This window comes from Saccopteryx leptura, chromosome 5, assembly GCF_036850995.1.
Source record: "Saccopteryx leptura isolate mSacLep1 chromosome 5, mSacLep1_pri_phased_curated, whole genome shotgun sequence".
NCBI lineage: Eukaryota > Metazoa > Chordata > Mammalia > Chiroptera > Emballonuridae > Saccopteryx > Saccopteryx leptura.
In genome coordinates, this window is record NC_089507.1 from 195,613,621 (window position 1) to 195,634,104 (window position 20,484).

General features: G+C 47.4%; 1 protein-coding gene across 7 annotated transcripts in view; it reads right to left on the bottom strand.

Annotated features, from left to right (window-relative positions):
- Positions 1 to 4,956, bottom strand: part of STX16 (syntaxin 16) — a 35,836-nt gene extending 30,880 nt beyond the window's left edge. For 4 of the 7 annotated variants that reach the window (XM_066387360.1, XM_066387358.1, XM_066387359.1 and 1 more), the window contains exon 1: positions 4,064 to 4,956. In XM_066387360.1, the coding sequence (XP_066243457.1) occupies positions 4,064 to 4,195 (132 nt within the window). In that variant the 5' untranslated portion in view covers positions 4,196 to 4,956. The remainder of the gene's footprint in view (positions 1 to 4,063) is intronic. The other 3 variants (XM_066387365.1, XM_066387363.1, XM_066387364.1) reach the window with 1 other exon arrangement.
- Positions 4,957 to 20,484: the final 15,528 nt, after the last annotated feature.

Here is a 20,484-nt window from a genome sequence, read left to right on the forward strand (position 1 = left end):
AAACCACGTAACTCAAACCCCTCAATTTACAAATAAATCGAAAGATGGCCAAAGAGATAAAAAGCTTGCCTAAAAACACATTTTGAGTCAGAGCAGTGAGGCTTAGTCCTAAATTCCTAGACTTAAGAGTCCAATGCTCCTTCTTTTATTTCATGCTGCCCCGAGGCATAACCATTATGAGACACCCAAAACTCGGGCCAAAACAGAATGAATGAGAATTGCTAACAACTGCATTTTGCTGATAGTCTAAAAATCAAACCCCAGTTTGCTTTTCACAATTACTTCCACTAATATCAATACGACCAAGAACAGAAGTGGGATTTTGATCAGTTCTGGGTGTTGAACTTTAAAAAAGACACAAAGAAACTAGATTTTATTCATTGGCAAGAAACTTAACCTCACTGTCTGAGCCCGGACAGCTAAGCTAGAGAAAGCTCCAGGTAATAAGAAGCCTGCAGGGTTGCTGTGAAGAAGACTGAAGAGACCCTAACATCCAGAACCTCGGCTAGGGCCCCAGGATGTAAGATACAGGAAAAGTTGGGCTTAACTGAGGCAATAATATTTTGCAAGTACAAGCAGCCGAGTGAGCGGCTGCTGGAATTTCCTATCGCCCTCACAGAACATGGTATCATAGCCGGGGATGCTGGGTCAAATGACCTTTACGTCCCTTCTGGTCCTTAGGACTTTTTTTAGTTCTTTCACTGTATAACTCCTTAAATTCCTGTGACATATTTGCCTAGACACTGCACAAACCTGTTTTAGTATGCACTTATAGGTACCCACAATAACCCCACCACTACCACCAACCAGATTCTAGTTTATTCCCCTCAAACTAGGATGCAAAATATGCAGGCTTAAATTTTTTGAATGTAGGGCTTTATGTGTGTTTTGTTTTGACGTGTGTGAGACATACACACATACCACTTTACAACCAATTTCTACAGCTTTTTCCTTAAATAAGGACATAGAAATTCAGGTTTAAAACTTAAAAAACTACAACAACAAAACTATTACTTTAGAAGTCATTTATTTTCAGTTGTGTGAGATAACACACACACCAAAATAAACTTCTATAGCCTTTTCTTCTAACTAGGAACTAGAAATTTCAGGTTATGATTTTTTAAATTAACTTCAATTCTGGAGTTTAGTTATTTTCTTTTTAATTACTTGAATTTTTATATATTTACATATTGTCTCCTTTTAACTGTTTTATTCATGTTTATAACATAATAGGTCTATACATTTTGTTCCTATTTACAATTTCCAAGCATACAGAAAAATATGAAACAGTATAAAATCCTCCTATATATTCATCACTACACTCTGCCGTATCTGTTTCCTATTTTGGGGGGAGAGTTAAAGAATTTGAAGTGGGTAATATTTTGACATTCCATCATTAAAAATTTCAGTAGTCCTCTCTAACAAAATTAAATCAATTAATTAACTTAATTAGTAATGTCTTAATCTCAACCAAAACCCATTTTGACAGCTATAGTAAGATTTATTTTGAAATTTACAAATCAGAAGTGAGGTCTAAAGAATTTTGAGTTAGATATGCAGTGAAAAACATTGCATGAGTTATTCAATGAAGTTTTTAAAAATTGTATTGGACAAGGTTTTTCCCCAAAATGTTTGTAACTTTTCCAACTTCCAGAAAAGTTGAAAAACTGTATTCTCTATTCTACTTAATCAGGTTAACATCTTGCCATGTTTGATTTTGTGTGTGCAGAAATAGTTTCTGTGGAACCAACTATAAGCAAATTGAAGATACAATGCTTCAGCCCTAAAATTTCAGAAATTTATGACATGCCATGTGTTTTTTAATGCACACAATTAAAATATATAAATGTGCTTTCTTTTTAATTGTTAGGCAAACCATTTTTAATAATGAAATTTATTTTGACTGTCTGAATTGACTACAAAAATATCTTAAAATATCTGATTACTTATAATGATCTGAGATGTGAAATAATCAGACTAATAATTATAACATTTTAAATGATATAACATACAGAAAATATTTTTCAATATTCTGACTTAGACATGCATTTTGGGGGGGTTGATTTAGAAATCTATTTTCAAGAAATTGTCTGAATTACTTAAATATGTGTATTTGTACATTTTCTGACATACCTGTTTTTCCAAATCGTGTACTTAAGGTATCAATTTTTAATTATTTTACTTAACATATATATTTTTAATTGCCTGACTTAGAAAGCCATTTTAAAAATTGGTTTGACTTAGAGATCCACTTTAAAAAAGCTGCCAGTCTCAGACACCAGGTTTTTAAACTGTTTGACCCAATTATTATTATGATTAATAATAAAAAGTCTCATGTTACTCAATATTTCAGTGTTTTGAACCTTATAAAAATTTAAAAGCAAATTGTTTTTCAATCGATTAAAACTGATACCTTAGGAACAGCGCCGAGTTTTACTCCCCTCCCATCCAAGGTAGCATAAAATAAGCCATTTAAGGGACATGCAATTTTTACATTTCTTTAACAAAACTCAGGTTCCAATGTGGAATTTTATTCATTACATTTCTACTTTCTAATTTTGGCTTATTTCAGAATAGTCTTTTTCAAATTAGTGCTAGAATTAGTCTGTTTCCATTTTACACTAATTTCAGTATAATACCATTTCTTTCCGTTTACAAAGGCAAAACACCTTCAAATTATTAAATAAAAACCTACACATACTCCATCCCTGTTTTCTATGATTTTTTATCTGAGTATATGTGATTTTATTCTTGAAACTGCTCACACGGCTCAGAATAGCTTTTCTATAGGAGCAATATGGCCAAAGACAGTTTCCACTTGTAATTTACAAAAAAGGAAAAATTGTCTAGATAGACATCCTGTCAATAATTAAGACACATAGCATAATTTTTCTGAAGCATTTAGATAAGTCATCAAGAAAAAAATTAAAAGGTAATACAGTCCCTACGAGGTGAAATAAGTGTGCAACCCCAAAGCTATATATTATTTCCAGTATAATCCCCAAGAACCTGGTTTGGGGATGATTTTATTCTCTCTCCTTCAATGCTGCTGCTACTCAAACTTTGGCTGTATACAGACGAAGCCCTCTCAACAAATTAGTTTCATAACTTCACTTTTCCACTGAAGATATTACAAAGCTGTTAATTATCACTGTCTTGTTTAGATTGTCCACCAGACACCCCCTCCCCTTATTTAACAGAGCAGAAAAGTTGAGGCTCAGAAAAGGAAAGAAGCCCTCATCAAAAACAAACACAAAAACATCAATCATCTTTCAGGGGCCTCCCTATAAAAGATTATAGTGCTGGGCTAAAGAAAGGTTCAGATTAATTAAATTTAAAAACCTGTGCTTTGGGGGGGGGTCGTTTTCACAAACACACCATCTGTTTTTGTTTTTTGGGGTCTTTTTTTTTTAAGTTCGAATGGAGGGAAAAGCTTAATTTCCTGTCTGGGAAATGGAAAACGAAGAACGTAGCACCTTACAGTCTCACACACATGAGCCCCCAGGAAAAACAGTGAAGTAATTATTCATAGGGTACACGGCCACACTGAAGGCTGCGAGGCCATTAAAAGAAAATGGGTGGAAAAAAAAACCACAACTCCTTCTTCGTTTGGGGGAGGGTGTCGTTCATTTGCAAGGATTTGGGTCTGAAGATTCCGCATCCCTTCCATTAGAACCAAAGTGAGGCTCAGTATGGAGGGGGGCTGCGGGGAGGAGGGTGAAAACAAAACGAAACAAAAAGGCTTCAGAAAGCCTCCAAATCTCAGTGTTAAAACATATGTAAATTGGAGGCGGATTGTCGTGCAGTGACGACGGGGGGGGGGGGGGGGGGGGGGTGGTTGGGGAGGGTTGCGGAAGTGAGGAAAGAGAAAGAGCAAGGCAGAGATGGAGCAGGGGCCTAAAACTGTTTTTTTTCTCCCCCATCCAGGGTCACAGATGCTAAGAGACCTTGCATTTCCATATTATTATATTTTTTTTACACAGAGAGACAGACAGAGACAGACAAACAGGCAGAGCCGCAGTGCACACGAGGCGTGTGTCGGAGAGGCCGCCCGGGGACTCACCGCAGCATTGCTACGTGAATGCAGAGGGCTGGAGGTGGTGTGACTACTCACTTGCTCGGCTAACAGCTGCCGGTTTTGGATGGAATTATTCCGCAACAACAAGAAAGCGTCGGTTAAACGCCTGGTAGCCATGTCTCACCCTTTGTGACCCCCCTCTCAGGGGCCCCCCGCCCACTTATAATCCTGATTTGTTCACTTTCTTGCTCTTGGCCTGGCCTAGTCGGCCCACCCTTCACAGAAGCATCTCTTGACAAGGCCTCAGACCTCGAGCCAGACAGGAGCAGCTCTGTGCTTCGCCAAAGCACGAAGACCCCTCCCCAAATAACCACCTAGGCTTTCCAATTGTCTGAGTCCCCCTACTCAAGACCTGCCTTCGATCTCTAAGCACTTAAATCCCCCCAATCCTAGCTAGCCAACGTTCCAGAGACCCCACCCCAATCCAGCCTTGGATCTACAAGCGTCTAATTCGCCAATCCAGCTCTGGACTGGGAGGTCCTGAAGCCCCCTACCCTCCTCAGTCTCGGAGACCCTAGAGGGTCTGGGCTCTCCACGCCTAACTTGGCTCACATACGCGTCTGGGTCATTCCCTGAGGCCTGGGTCTGACTCAGTTTCCCCACTAGAGGCCTGACCTAGGCCCTCTTTGGACAATCGATCGAGGCCTGGGCCCTGAACTCCAGGGTGTCTGGTGCTGCCTTTTTGGGCCTGGTTTGAGCCTGCTAAGGCCCAGGCCCGACCTCCTGACCCTTTTCCTTTCGGGGCTGCCTGCTCCTCCACTGCCACAGCAGGCTGCCAGGAGGGCAGCAAGGCCTGCTTTCCCGGCCTCCTCACTCCTCTTCTCCGGCTCCCTCCATCCCGGATCTGAGTGCAGCTCAGTCCCGGGCCGTTTCCGTACTGTGGTCCCGGGTTCTGGCGTTCCCCTGGCCCTCTTCCTGTCCGTCTCTCGCGAGTGCCCCCCTGCGACGTTCATAAGCCTTGCTCCCAACGTTCCGGGCGCGGGAGCTCCCTGCCCCTTTGCCCCAGGGCGCGGGAGCGCTCCGCCCTCTCCCGGGGTGCTCCCGGGGAGCTGGGTTTTTCCTCCCCAAACTGGGCCCAGACTCGGGGAGTGGGGGAGCGGACAGAACTGAGCCTCAGGAGTGTGGCCCCCAAACTGCAAACTGCTTCCAGGGGCCTAGGCGCGCCCATTAGAGTGGAGTTGCGCGGCAGGCAAATTTGGGCTCCAGCAGGGCCGAAGTTTGAGGCGCGCGCGGAGTTGGGGTGAGAAGGGAAAAGTTGGAGACGACTGCCTCTGGAGGCCGAGCACGCTCCACTGCAGGCAGCGGCTCGCGCTCGCTTTTCTTTCTTTCTTTTTTTTTTTCCAATTCTAAAAAAAGATGTATCTGAAAAACAACAAGGAGGAAAAAAAAAAAAAGCAAAAGCAACAGCTAAAGCTAAAGCTCCGGGCCGCCTGGGCCGCGCCGCCCCCGGCAGTCCGGGGTCGTGGGGGCGCCGGCCCTCTCCGGCGGCCGCTTTCTGTAGGGGGCACTGCAGGGTTGTGGAATCTCAAGTGCAAAAGATCCCAGAAACTTTGACAGCCCCCCTCTCCCCAAACAACTTTTTCTTGCCCAGTGTGCCCGCACGCCAGCGCGCTGGGCCTGGCCCCGTGTCTCCCGCTTTCCCGCGGTTGGGGCGGCCGAGGACCCCGACACACCACCGAGGTCCCCGGTCTCGGGTCGGCGGGATTCGGGCAGGGGCTCCGCAGCGTCGCGTTGGGCACGAGCCGCTCAGCCAGAGCGGGGGCCAGGAGGCCGCCTCGGAAGGGAGGCCCGTGCCCCGCCATGGCCCCAAACCGGAGCGGTGTGGGCCGAGCGGATTGGAGTCGCAGAGCTGGGTGGCCGCGACTCCCTGGGGTCAGGCGCCCAGGCCCAGCCGGCTTCCTCCAGGGCGAGCTGAGACCACCGCGGGGCCGCCGGACAAGGCTCGGGCGTACGGTCTTAACAAAGGGAAATCGCCCCGAAATCTGGGATCGGACCACGACCCCTGTATCTGATCCTGCGTGACACAAACTTTACACACACGCGTGTCTTTGAGAGCGTTTCCCGTGTGCTAAGCGCTGGGCTTGCAAAGAGGAGCAAGCAAAGCGAGCCACACAAAGCCGGTACCGCCGCTCACAAAGGGGCCTTGTGGGCGGCGCGGGGACCGCGGAGTCCCGAAACCGCTGGGCCGAATAGCTGTGACCCCATGTGTATTGTATATACATTTTTCTATAAAAAAGAATGTTTTTATGTGGTCGGTTGTTTCACTAAAAAAATGTTAAAATACGTTCGGGAAATACATCAAAATGCCTAACATAAAAGAACAAAAAACGGCGAGCTCGAGAGCCGAGCTGGCGCGTTCATTTCGAGGAAGGGGCTGCGGTTCCCAGAGCCGCGGTGGCGGGAAGCGGAGCGCGCGGAGCCGGAACGCCGGCTCGCACTTTCCGGGGCCTGAACCCTACTCGGGCGACACCGAACCCAGCAGCGCGTGTCGCCGCAGATAGCGGTCAGCCTTCTTTCCCGAGCTTCAGACTGCGGCGGGATGAAAACACCGCTCTAAAGGCAGAAACCGAGTTATCTCGTGCAGGGAAATTCGGGAGCCTGTTCGTGGACCCCCGGTTTAGCTCGGCACTCCGGGAAATATTTGCATGTTTGCCGAATTAAAGAGAGCTCTGTCCCCACACCGATATGATCCCCCCAGTGACAGCTGACCCCCGGGCACACGACTGGGATCCCCAGCTCCCACCTTCGGAGGACATATATTGTAAATAACAACTGAGTCGGTCTTTGTAAGAACATCAGATTAGAAATGTGGTCTGCGCTCTGTTTCTTTCTCTCTAACACTCATCGCCGCGCAAAGCAGGGACTTGTTTACTTCTCCTGGCTCTGTCTCCCAGGCTAGAACGTGTTCTTCCTCTCTCGCAGGGACTGTGTTTTATTTATCTGTGTACCCACTGCTATTTCCTCTGGCTTGGAATAGGCTCCGGATACATGTTTTTTAAAATCCGTGTTTGAATGAATTAGAGATCCGCGATTTAGCCCCCAAACTCCCCGACCTTCCTCAAGTGACTGTAAGCCTTTATAGCCCTTATCTGCCAAGGTAGAAAAAACATGTGGGGTTTTAATAATCCTTGTAAGCCGTGCCCTGTCTACCTCTCAGAGGCTATTGTGATGATCAAATGAGATAAGTGAAAACCTTTGTAAACTATCAGGTGCTGAACAAATATTATACAGGATGGTTATTCATTCATTCCCTTCCCTGGGAAAGTAATTCCTAGGCTGGTGTTTTTAGCAGATGGTGGTTGCCCTTCCTGGTCAGTCTTAAATATTTATTGCAGGACAATCTCGTTTGTACATTTAGAAAATCAATCAAGCTTCCATTTCTTTGAGAGAAATGAACAGTGCTCGCACACATAAATAATGGAAGAAAAAAATTCTCATATTCCCAAAACAGCCACTGCAAGCAAATCCAGAGCCCAAGCATAGGGAAATCATGAAGAATCCATGAGATTGGCATAGCAATCCCAAGGCAGCACGGTGCAGCTCTAGCCCGGCTCCGGATTGCGTGTGTGTGTGAGATAGTGTTAAGTGAAAAGCAGGGAGCCCAGAGAGGACGTGCACGCTGGCAGAGATCGTGTTGGTGTCCGCCCTGACCCATATTGGAAGGGAGGTGATGGGAGGGGGAGGATGTAAATCATTATATCTGAATGTTCCTTGGCCGTTTTATTTTCCTGTCAAGTGGCTTAAGCCTGACTTTTTTTTTTTTTTTTAAAGCATTCCCTCATGGCCAAGTATGTGTTTCCTTGGAATTGAAATCTAGGTTGATGGTTTTATATTTTAAAAGCTTTCATTGTGACTCATTCTTGGCCTGGGCTGGGATTCTGTAATACTCCCCAAGCTCCCAGAGCCTGGGTGTCCAGTTTCTTGGGCTTCATACCCACTTTCTAACATTTTGCCAGTGGATCCAAGAAGTCACTTTTGGAGACAAGTGTTTCATTGTCTTCTTGTCATCTTAATCAGTGTGGAAGGGAACCATAAACATAGACTTTCCCAGCTCAAGCCAGACAATGCATGCTCACGAGAAGGTTTCAAGTGCTAACAGGTTAGAGGTTAGACAAAATGGGTCAGCAGGGCGAGTCTTACCCCCTTGGGTTGAAGGAGCTGCAATGAGCTAGAGCTCATGAAGTCCTCACTGGGGATCAGCACATAGTAAGTGACCCATAAATGGGCAACACAGTTATTACAGCAGCCGTCTTACTGACAAAAAGCTCACGTTGGCTCCACTCTCCTGGAAGGCATCAGAGCAAACTCCAAAGAGTAGGGCTTAGTGGTAGAAACTGAGTACTTGTGAAAAGCACATTTTCAAGGTTCTTGTTCTGTGTTCTTGAGAATCCAGATGTGTCTGCCAAGTACTGTCATGTACAAGAGGGGCTTAAACAGCCGCCATTGAATACCACTGAACTTTGGCCTTTCTAACACCTTTTGTAACATCATTTTTTTTTTTTCTATCAGGATGCGTAGCAAAACCCCAAACTTAATGAATGTCTTCTTTGCACAGATATGACATAACAGGCAGATTCTGGCCAGATTTAGGAAACAGAAGCTTTGGATTCTGTCTCCCCAAATAGCCCTCAAAACCTTGAGTGTGTCTAACCTCAGAAACCTCCCTAGCTCTGTGTGTCTTCAGCCATGATGCCTCTCGCAAGCAGAGAGAGGCCACAGTTTTGTGTTGATCAGACTCCCTCCATTCATTTTTTTGTTTTATGGGTTGTTTTTTTTAACCAGATAATTCAATTCAGTGGGCATTTCTAAGACTGTATCAGTGGCTGTGCCGAGCCTGACCAGACTTCATCACCTCTGCCTGAAAGCTGGTTCTCATTGCATACGTTTCTCCAACAGTCTTCTAACAGACACCCTCTTTTCCCCTCCATCCATCCTCTACCCGGTAGCCATGGTGACCTTTCCAAAACACAAATCTCATCATGTCACCGCCTGATTGAGGCCCTGAAACAGCTCCCTCTGGCCCACACCAGCAATGCTCAGTAGAAAATAGGTGCTCTCTAAGCCAGGCCATCACTAACAGTGACTCATTATGGTCATCTCTTGGTTGGCGGAAAAAATTTAGCTAGTGAATGGAATAGTCTCCATTTTAACTGTTCCTCCCCCTCATTTTTCCTTATGCCTTTGGTCCCCGCTATCACTGGGCTGTATTAGAATGTAGTATAAAACTATATCAGATTTATACTAGAATCATCTATTAACCTTTTTTCCCCCATGTAACTCCATTTCCTGGTGTTCTGCATACAGATTTTCTGCTCTCCCAGAATGATGGAAACGGAGGCCAGGTATTCAAGGCCCATTCCAACAGGCCACACCAAAATGGTGAGCTTTTTTCTTTCCAGGCTTTGGTTTCTATGGTTTTCTCTGCCTAGATCCCAGGTCTTCCCCCTTCTGCCTGGTGAACAGTTCCTTCGGGACTTAGTGCCACCTACTGTCCGGTGTAATAAATGTTTGTGGCGTAGATGAATGGATAGGTTGACAGATGGAAAGATGAGCTGAAATATATTAAGTACCAGAGTAGATCAGAGGGTCCAGAGCCAAAATGGGCAGCACAGACGGAGGGTACGGTGGTCCTCTCTCCCGCTCTCCTCTCACTCACTGTGTTTCAGACTCACTGACCTTCTTCCTATTCCTCAGACCTTAGCACTTGTTATTCCCTCCTACACAGCATCTTCATGTGCCTGGCTTTTTCTCATGGCTCAGGAATCAGACCATTCCATATAAAGTAGTCCTACCCCTTGTCTGTGACATTGGAAAAGGACGGCCCTCTCCCAGGCCCCTGGGCCCATCATGCCATGTGCCCATGCTCAGTCAACTTCAAGACTCAAACAACACCTAACCTCATGGCTTTGGGTCTTTGAGGCCAAGAAAGAGATCTCTGGTAATAGCTCATGCCAACAAAGCATATCTTCAGCTCTCTCTTTCTCTCGTTCTTTTTTTTTTTTTTTTTCAGGATGATGTTGACATGTGTGTACTCAAATAAATCAACCTTCCCATCTTAACCATCTCCCTTGGCAGGAACAATAAGTTGATATGCCTAGCCTGGGCCGGCCTGTATGACTCAACCCTTGAAAAATATAAAGAAAATCTTTGTATTTTCATGCTGACAGGTATTGAGACACAGCCAGCTCATCCATTTCTCATCCATTTTTCCCCCATGGGCAGAACCACTGACCTGTTTGTGGTATTCTGTGTGATATGTAAGAGCAGGGCTGGACTCGAGTCTTTTCCAGATGCCACTCTTGTAACCAGCAGCCTCTCAATAGCCACATGGCTTTGTATGGGTCAAGACCCCTTTGGCTACAAGTGACAGAACCCAAATCAGATCGGCTTAAGCTTAAAAGCAAATGTGTTGGCCTAAATGACTTTTTAAAAATCTAAGCATAGCTGGATGCAGAGGGTAAATGATATGAACGGCAGTTCCTACGTCTCAGCTCTTTTCTCCCGTGTCGGTTTCACGTTCAGGCTTGCTCTCCCAGCAGGTGACAAATTGAGATCTGGGAGCTCTGCCCTGCTCTCTCATAGCATAGCAACCCCAACAGGAAGGACAAATCTCTTTCCCATCGTTTCAGCAAAAGTCCGAGAATTCACTCTCATGGACCTCTCTTGAGTCACAGTTTTATCCCTAATCCCTAAACTGTGGCTGCAAAGTAGTGATCATCTGGCTGATCGGGCCTGCGTCATGTGACCACTTCTGGACTCAGGAAGGGAAGGGTGGCAGGGTCAGGCCCCTCCTAACAAAATGCATTGCAAGTTTGCTCTTTTTAAAAATCAGTGTGTTAGACCCAAGAAGAGGGATGTTGAGTGTGCAACAGATTTCTGCCTTAGGCCAGTTTTCAATCCTTACACATTGCCATCTGCCCACCTCTCCTTGAAACTCACTCCTTAGGCTTCTGGAACTTCAGTCATGACTGGTTCCTCTCCTTTGTAATCTCTCTGTGGCCCAGCCTGCAGATATTGATGGGCCCCCAATGTTTGGTCCTTGTTTTTCTTGTCTCACTGTTCATCTACCCATGGTTTCAGATACCACCTACCTAGGCTGTCTCCACAAACTTCGCCCTCTGCCCTCACCTCTCATTCAGAGCACTCCCTGTAGATTTCCAACTCCCAACTGCACAGAGCTGCCTGCATGTCTTACATGTCCCACAGTGAACCACCAGCTTCCTATCTAGGCGTGTTCCTCTTCCTGTATTCCTGAACTTTATCGGTGGCATCACCAGTCATTCAGTCCCCCTAAATGGAGCCTTTGGCATCTGTCCATGCCAGCTCCTCTGTGCACAAGCCAATATACCATTCACAACCAGAATGCAAAGGATGCTTTCTTCTAAGTCCCAGCAGCCCTTTCGCTTTTCCATCCCCATTACTCCACTGGGCTTGTCTCTTTTGCCTGGGAAATTGCAACATCAACCTGTCCAACTGGTCTCCATGCCACCAATGCTGGTCACTGGTGCAAGATGGTCTCAAAACTGTCGCCTTTTTAAAAAGATGCATCTGTCCATGCTCCTCTTCTGATTAGATGCCTGAATTGTCACTCTGCCGCTTACTGGAAAAAAATGAACTCCTTAACTTTGCCTCAAAAAGCCTAAGCCACACCCACCTGAAATCCTTGGCATTGTGGAACAATCTTCACACACTCCTTATTTATAATTCTGCTCCTTTTGACATCTGATCTCCTTTACCTTGGATTGTACCCTCCACTCCACCCCCTTCTCTGGGAAAACTCTCTCACCTTTCATGAACAAACTCAGATGTCAGGTTGAGCCCTTCCCATCCCTCCTAGCGACATCAGTTTCTGTTACCTCTTAGAGCACAAAGCACCCTGTTTATTCATGGCCTGTAGGATGTACCAGCCTGTCTTGGGCTGATTTGCTTTCATGACTCTTTGCTGCACTAGACAGGGAGTGTCGAGAGGACAAGGCATTGCCCACTCATCTCCGAGTCTCCAGTGCCAGCGAGAGGAGGCATTCCCTCATTGCACATGACAGAATGAAGACATTTGAACATCCCTGTCATGTGGTGGGGAGTGGAGTGAGCCCACCAGAATCAGAAAGAGCAGGGGAAGCATCTCACAGCTCATTGCAGTAGGAAGATAGATAGAGCCTTGTTTTGCAACCAAAGCCCAGGGTTTGAGATGTGAGATTAGTGAGACTTGGCTGGGCCAAGCAGAGCCCAGGATGTCTTTAGGGCCTGCTCCCTGTAGTCAGGAATCATCCATAAGCCCAAGCGCCTGGAGGGGTATGTGGACTAATGAGAAGGTTGTATAAACCAAGAACAGAGAGAAAAACCTCCAGCTGAATTTTGCATCTGCAGTTGGCACTGATCCTCCTGCCTTTGAAAGGCCAGCTCATCCTTAGCTGGCAGTCTAAATCAATTTGAGCCTCAAGGTTGGATTGTCGGTGATAAACACATGTCTCTGGTACCCTCTTTCCCTTTTTTATTTTCTTTCCAAAGTTCAGTTGCAAATGTAGTTAAATGTTTCCTTTGGCTCTATTAGATGTGACTTAACTATTCTACCCTGATGGGATCGACAGCCTGCTTCCTGCCTTTTTGATGGAAATAAAGTCTGATTGAGTCAGACTTGTGTCAAATTATCTCTGAAAACATGACCGGACATGGGGTCTGGGTGAAGCTCATTCCATTTTCTTTGGGGGCTCTGTTTCTCCCAAAGCGTCAGAGAAGCAGGATGCGTGTTACATGCAACTTCCACAAGAGAGATGCTTTCAGATTCACGGGGCCTGCAGACTGATAAAACCCAATATCACTCTTGCAGAAGGTCCAATCTAAGTAGGGTGGGGTAGCAGTCTAGCAAAGAGCCAGTTCCCACAGACTTCTACACATAGCTCGTGTCTCCTACTAGAAAGGGCATGAGGACCATGATGCTTCACGCCTCCTTGGGCCCCGAAGACAATTTCCAGCAATCAGTGTGAAGATTTGACTCAATCAATGAAGGAACCAATTGCTTTACCAACACAGAAGTACTGAGCAGCATCAGGAGCCCAGCACTGTGGGAGTCACTGGAGTTGTGTAAGACACTCTGCTCTCAAAGAACTCACGGTCTATCTGGGGACACCAAACCAACAGACGGGAAACAATTAGTGAGCAATGGAGCTTGAAAAAATATGCCAAATGACTAGAAAGGCAGCAGCAGTTCAGGAAAGGGAGAGATTGATATTTCAGTGAAAGCATCCCCGGTGAAGGAGTTGGGAGGAAGATCCATGCCTTAAAGAATAGGAAAGGGCTTCAGGAAGGGGGGGAGAGGCATTCCAGAGAGGGAAAAGTGGAATGAGTGGGGCATGAGCAAGGCTGAAGCATCAGGACTCAGCGAGATGCTGGCAAAGTACGAGGAGACAGCCCCACTGAGCCGGGCGGGCACTGAGCGGTTCTGGGAGGTGAGGATGCACAAGTAAGTTAGGGCAGAGCGAGACGTGGTGTCCCCTGGAAGCCAGGGGTTTCGTTTTGATATTCACTCAGTTCCCAAACATTTATTTCATGCCTCCTGTGCGCCAGGCACTGTGAACTGTCCTGGAGAGTCAGAGAGAAAAAGACACAATGAAAGTCAGATGCACAAATACCTTGCAGTAAGTGTCACAGGGAAGGCGTGCAGCCGGTGCTCAGAAGCCACAGAGGGCAGCCAGCCTAACTTAGTAAGGATTAGAGGGGCTCCTTGGAGGGGACCTTGTAGGATACTAGAAGCAGGCATCAGAGGGCAGAGGCATGACCTGGGCATGTGCAGTGATGTTCACCACAGAGCTGTTTATCAGAATGAAAGGGTCCCAACAGTCAGAATTTCCAACAAAAACTAACCAGCTGAATAAACTATGGTCCATCCTTATGGAATTCCATGCAGCAGTTAAAAAGAATAAAGTAGTCCAGTGTATACTGATTTGGAAAGGTCTCCAAGAAATAGCATTAAGAAAAAAAGAGGCAAGATCCAGGAAAAAATATATTATATGCTATTTTTCATGTGAGAATTATTTTTTTTTTTTTGTAAATGACTGGACTATCTCTGGAAAGAGACACAAGAAACATGGAATAACAGTGTTTGCGGGGAGGAACACAGGAAGTCTGTGACTCAGCCTTGGTTGGCAGTGACTCCCAAAGTGACATTGTTGAAGCTTGAATATTAAAAGGTTTTGGGGGTCCCTAGCCAGATAGTTTGGTTGGTTAGAGCATTGTCTCAAAGTACAGAGGTGACCAGTTTGACCCCCTGTCAGGGCACATACAGGAACAGATTGATGTTCTTGTTTCTATCTCTCTAAAATCAATTAAAATAAACATTTTTTAAAAGGTGCTGAGGGATCCCCGGGTACAGGGTGAGAACCAGTGTTCTGGGCAGCGGGGACAGCCCAGATGAGCCCAGGGTGTTTATAGACCCGTGAGGAGGATTGGGAGGACCTTGGACAGGGAGCTGGATCGGGCAGAGGCCGGATCTCCCAGAGAACGATGTTCCAGGCTCCATCTATCAGTATTGACATGGATTTAGCATGATGGCTTTGGAATGTATTAATTTGTTGTCTCAGTCCAGCTGTGCTGCTATAACAAAGTGTCAGACAAGATAGCATATAAACAACAGAAATTTATTTCTCACAGTTCTGGAGGTCGGATGTCTAAGATCAAGACACCAGCACAGTTGCATTCTGGTATGTGTCCTTTTCCCAGTTCATAGCTGGTGCATTCTCTCCGTGTTCTCACCTGGTGGAAGGGAACAAGTGGGCCTCTATTATAAGGGCACTAATCTCATTCATGAGGGCTCCACCCTCATGACCTAAGTTAAGCACCTTCCAAAGGCCCTACCTCCTAACATTGGGGATTAGGATTTCGGCATAGGAACTTGGGAGGGACACAAACATTCAGACCATAATAATATACATACTTGGCCAGGCTGCACACATCTCTGAGAATTCCTTTCCTAATGTTTATAGATACGACAGGCCACCAGAAGATTCTTGCAAGATCCGGGAGGCACTGTTTCTGACTTGGGATACAATGATGAGCAACTGATGTGACACTCACCTTCCCACAGTTCATTTTCTGCCAGGAGGAATCAGAACATCAACAACAAAGAAATAACACGACCTCAGAGACTGAGAAGCGCTGGGAGAAAGGGGGGCTTGCTGTAGACAGGGGACAATTCAAGGAGGCCCCTCAGAACCCGTGGCAGGCAGCAGGATGGCCCACCAAAGAGCATTCAGATATGAAGGGACATGGGGGTCAAAGGCTCCAAGGGGGGGACAAGCCCAAGTCTTCGAGGAATAGGAAGGAGCCAGGCAGACTGGTGGGTCATGAAGCGGGAGAGAGTGAGCAGGGGGAGGTGGGAGCCGAGCCCTGGCTGGCCTTGGAAATGTGGACTTTGGATTTTATTCTAAGAGCATCCTGGAATCGAGGCATCTTCCAAAGTTGGCCAAGTGAAAGCCCACACACAGCTTTTTCTTTGAAAAGTGGGGATGAAACATGGCCTTGTTCTCTCTTTCTCTGTGTGTGTGTATATGTGTGTGGAGGAGAGAGAGAAAAATTTCACAACTTGGTCTCTGCCTTGGATTGACTTGCAGACTTTCCCATCCTGCATCGGTGCTAGGAAGCTGGTCTCACCAGAGTTCCATCTTTCCAAGGAAATCAGACTTCCTCGTGCTAAGGAGTTCTTTCCAGGGTCCCTGTGAGAAGCATTATGTGAGGCTGAAGAACTCGTGCGGTTTCATGCTTCATTTTCCTGGGATTCCATTAACCACACTGAGCATTTCTATCTTTATTCGACAGAATTTCCTACCCTGTTCTGCCTGGAACAGGAGGAGAATAGAAGGGGAGAAGCAGTGTTGGGAACCTGGGATGGGAGTGCCAGGTGGCCCTTTTAGGGTGTTTGGGATCCAGCAGAGGAGGCACCTCTGAAAACACGACAGATGGCAGCCACCTTCCCAAGGGGTCACTGGTCAGCCTCACGTGCTCTGGCTCCTGTTCCAAGCCTCCTGGCTTCAGCATTTCTATCTAACTGATTTAGAAATAACACATTTATTGAATAGGTGCCTAGAGACCATGTAGCCCAGAGAAAGGAAGCTATTTGTCCAAGGTCACACAGCTTGAACCCAGCCTGACTCTCAGGCCGCCCTTTAGCACAATGTAGAGTCCGATGGAGAGGAATTAGCATTGTCTCAAAGTCCACGGTGAAGCCAGTCTTTCCTGTGTGTGATCCTCTATGTGATGTATCATTTTTCACTTTGGAGATGAACTCACATAGATCATGGTCTAGTCCCCAAGCAGGGGGTGGGGTGGGGTGTTTGTAAACCACTTATGTGCCTGTGAGAGGTCAAGCCGCACACCAGCATAGACACGTCCAACTTTTCTTGGATCCACCTCATGCATAGCATGTCTTCAGCTAAGCTGAAGTGGGTCAGTAGGTGGCTGACCCGCCACATGGGAGTGCTGGCTGTAATCACTTTCCTCACATCATTTAGAGCTGTAGTTTTCAACCTTTTCGCTTTTGGGAACTGGTGAAAATGGGAGAATTATTTTGGGGATCGCTAAGGTAGAAATCATCCTGAGCATAAGCAAATTCAACTAAGATCATTGCGTATATAATCTTCATACAATATGAGGGTGGTTAACTCTTTTGTGGACCAGCATGAAATGTCTGATGGACAGGTCTGCAGACTGGAGGTTGAAAAACATTGATTTAAAGACTTGAAACTCCACCTTCAGGAAGCCTTCCTGGATTGATGGAAGAAGGAATGGAGTCTTCAGCCTTGACCAATGTCTCTGGACTCATTGGTCATTCCAGTAAAGATCCCAGAACTGAGCCTCATTGGCCTAACTTGGGTCACATGCCTGTCATCACTGGCTCAGGGTGGAGTGAGGCTGTATGTGGCCCAGCCTGGTTCACCAGCTCATGAGAGAGCCGGGGCAGGACCCCAACCGAACATACCATAGCAGGCAGGGAAACGCTTTCCCAAGCAAGATCAGGCTGTGGTGGCCACAGCAGGAAAAGTCAGGGCTGGGCAGACCAGAGGAGCAGCGAGCCCCACAGATGGAAAAGAAGAACATTTTCCCTTGCCTTTCAAACCACAAAGAGCTGTATGACCATGCATTCTGAACTCATTTCTGTATTGTGCTCACGCAAAGGGAGGGCTTTGTAAGTATTTGTTGAGTGAATGGAAGAATAAATGAATAATGGATTAATGAACCCCCTGGGAGCAAAAGGCAGTCCTCACAGGAGGAAGAAAGCAGAGACCCCCACGTCAGTAGCAGGGATTGGCCTTTGCGACAGTCGGGGGAGCCAGTACTCAGGGCTCCCCAAGCCAGACTGCACCCCTGCCAAAGGCACCTGGGCTTGAAGTTAAGTGGCAGGCTGTGTGAGCTGGCATGCAGGTGCCAGTTCTGGGGGCTCCGGGTGCAGTTCCACGTGAAATGAGGGGCTGCCGTCTCAAATGTGTCAGCCTTAGCCCACGGCCCTGGTCCTGGGGGAACTTTGGAGGCCACAGATGGATTTGGAGTGAGAGCAGAACCTGGGGACGATGATCTCCTCACCCCCTGGAAGCCCAGCCGTCAACCAGCCCAGCATGCAGAATTGTTGATAGGCATTTCTCTTGAGCTGGGGGGTGGGCGGCTGGAGACCTGGCACGTCCGGAGGCTGGCCTGGCTGGTGCGGAGCTCCCTGGGGCCCTGCCAGCGCGGCCGGGCATATGTTAACAGCAACCAAATCTATAATGCTTTTGTTTTCAGGGCAGGAAGCTTCAACAGGCCATCTCTAATATTTGGCAAGGGCGGTGGGAAGGGGCCATGCATGTCTGAAGGCTAAATAAGGCGGCTTTCAAATGCTTTTCATACAAATCCCATGATTGAGTTTCCCATGAGCAGGGAGTGGCTGTTCCACAGCTCCCTGTTCTTTGCAAATGAGACACACATGGAGGGTGGGACAATTTGGTGGTCCCCAAAGGGGACCTGGCTGGGCAAGAGACATCCCCAGCAGTTCAGAGAGAAAAACCATCCCATTTTTCAAGAAACTCTGCCTGCTCATGCTTCTCCTTGCGGGGAGGGGGTGTCGTAGCTACCGCTGTGTTCAGCACCCCAAGCAAACTGTCTGGTCTAACCCTCCAAACAACCCTAGGGGCCAAGGCTTCTACCTTCTGTTTTACAGACAAAAAAGCAGTTAACATGTGGCTGATTGAGGTCACAGAGGAGGGAGAGCCAAGATGGAATTAAGGTTTGGTTGGATCCAAAGCCCACGCCCAGCCCTCAATCATGTCATTAATTTTGGGGGAAATCTACTAATGCCACCCATAATGATTTTAGCTAAGTCACGTCAGCTGAGGGCACCTTGTAAGCCAGTCCCCTACCAGCAACCCCTGGAACAGGAGTGCCACCCAGTCATTGGCATATCGACAGAGCAGCTGCTGTAGGCCAGAGATGGCCAGCAAGACACAAAGCAGACTCACATAGAGGGTGGTTACGAAGGTCACAAGGAAGAAGTGACACTCGAGCAAGGACACTGTCCAGGAAGAGTGTCACAGGGAGAGGACACAGCAAGGCATGACAGGGGCCAGAAAGTGCCTGGTGTGCTTGCAGAATAGCAGGAAGGGGCAGGGAATGTCACGGGCCAGAGGATGCAGAGCGATCGAGGACTTGCTTGAATCTAATCTAATCAATCATCAATTCCTGGAGCCTTTACATGTGGGCCACCTTGGTGGATCCCTCTAGATCCACACGCTCAGCTCCCTAAGGACTGTGGTTGGAGGGCAGCCGGTCCTCCAGGCTGGAAGCGTTCAATCTCCTTCCAAGCAGCCATGGAGAAGGTTCTGAGTCGGCCTTTCCTTTGAATGTCGGGTCTGGCGGGCTCCCACCATCTGGGTGGTCTCATTCCCCCATCCCTGTGGTCACCTGGAAGGGAAGGATTGAGAGGCCCTTCTCCTGGAATTTCTACAGACCCTGTCTCCATGTGACACACACAGTGGGCCAGCTAGCATTTTCTTCTCTCTGCTCCAGGGACACTCACCACTAAGAACATTTTCTTTCTTTCTGATTCTTTTTTTTTTTGGTCTCTCAACAACCACTGGTCTCTAGTTGGCTCTACATTCTGTCCTCTGGCGGGAAAGGCTATAGGAATGGTTCTGGCATTCTCTCTCACTCGGTTTTACTTTTAAACGTGCGACAGGCCACCCATCACAGAAAGAGGAGAAAGGGTGAGGAAGGAGGGGAGGTGGCAGGGATGGCTAGCAGGTGATTGTCCTGGCTTTTGAAGAGCTCACACCCCCACTCAATTCCTCAGTTTGTCCCCTTCTCAAATGTGCACATCAATTCTTGTCCCACAGGAGGATCCTGAGAGACAGAAGGAGGGGTGGTCACACGGCAGAAGGCATTCTAAGGAGAAGAGCGCAGGAGAGACACTCTCCAGACCGGTGATCCAGCCTGGGCACCGCTGACGTTGAGGACCGGAGAGTCCCCTGCTGTGGACTGACGTGTGTGTCAGCAGTTGTTTAGCAGCATTCCTGGTCTGCACCCATGTGATGCTGGTAGCATCACCCCCAGAACTGTGACGACCACAAATGGCTCCAGACACTGCTAGATGTCCCTTGGCAGGGAAATCACCCCAGTTGAGATACACTGCTTTTTATATCCGAGGACCTGGATGGTGTCCCCATAACTAGTAACCATATGGGCTTGGTACCCTTCAGAGTGGCTCTTGGTGACTCAAGGGCTGAACAGTGACACTGGGGTTGAGGGGGGGAGGACTAGAGACAGACTTTGGCTCCAAGCTAGTGCTAGGCCACCCCTCACCTGGACCTGAGTGCATCATTATCCAGCAGGCTGCTCTCTTGGTGTTTGGTAGGGGCGTGTCACCTCCTCTGAACACTCAGAAGGCAACAAGGACGTGGAGAAGCCTTTAGAAGCTCCTGGTCCTGCTGCTCGGTGTCTTACAGGAGAACAAGCCCTTGTCCCCAAAAGGTATGCCGACGAGTGCCGGCAGCGTGGGGAGATGGAAGCCTGCGTGTCTCCAGAGCACATCAGGTCCCGCGGGTTGCAACGCCCCCCAGGTTGGAGCTTGTCGGGCTTGGAGAAAGCAGCCTTCCATGGCTCCCCAAACCGCGGTGAGGATGGCCTGAACTTTACTTTTCTTACATTTTCATTTTTAACTTTTTTCCTGGTTCTTGGCTCTGGAAAAAGTGGAAAAACATATACAGTGACCATACTGTTGATGTCTTGGTCCAAGAGGAGGAAAGATTTCACAGTCACTGAGAGAAAACACTGGTTGACGTGTGGGCTCATAAATCACGCCCACATTTATGCATTTGCGGGTGTGGGTCTCGACAGTAGTTTTCCTTTCTCAAGACGAGAATTTCAGCTCTAGACTCCCTGACAAGGCT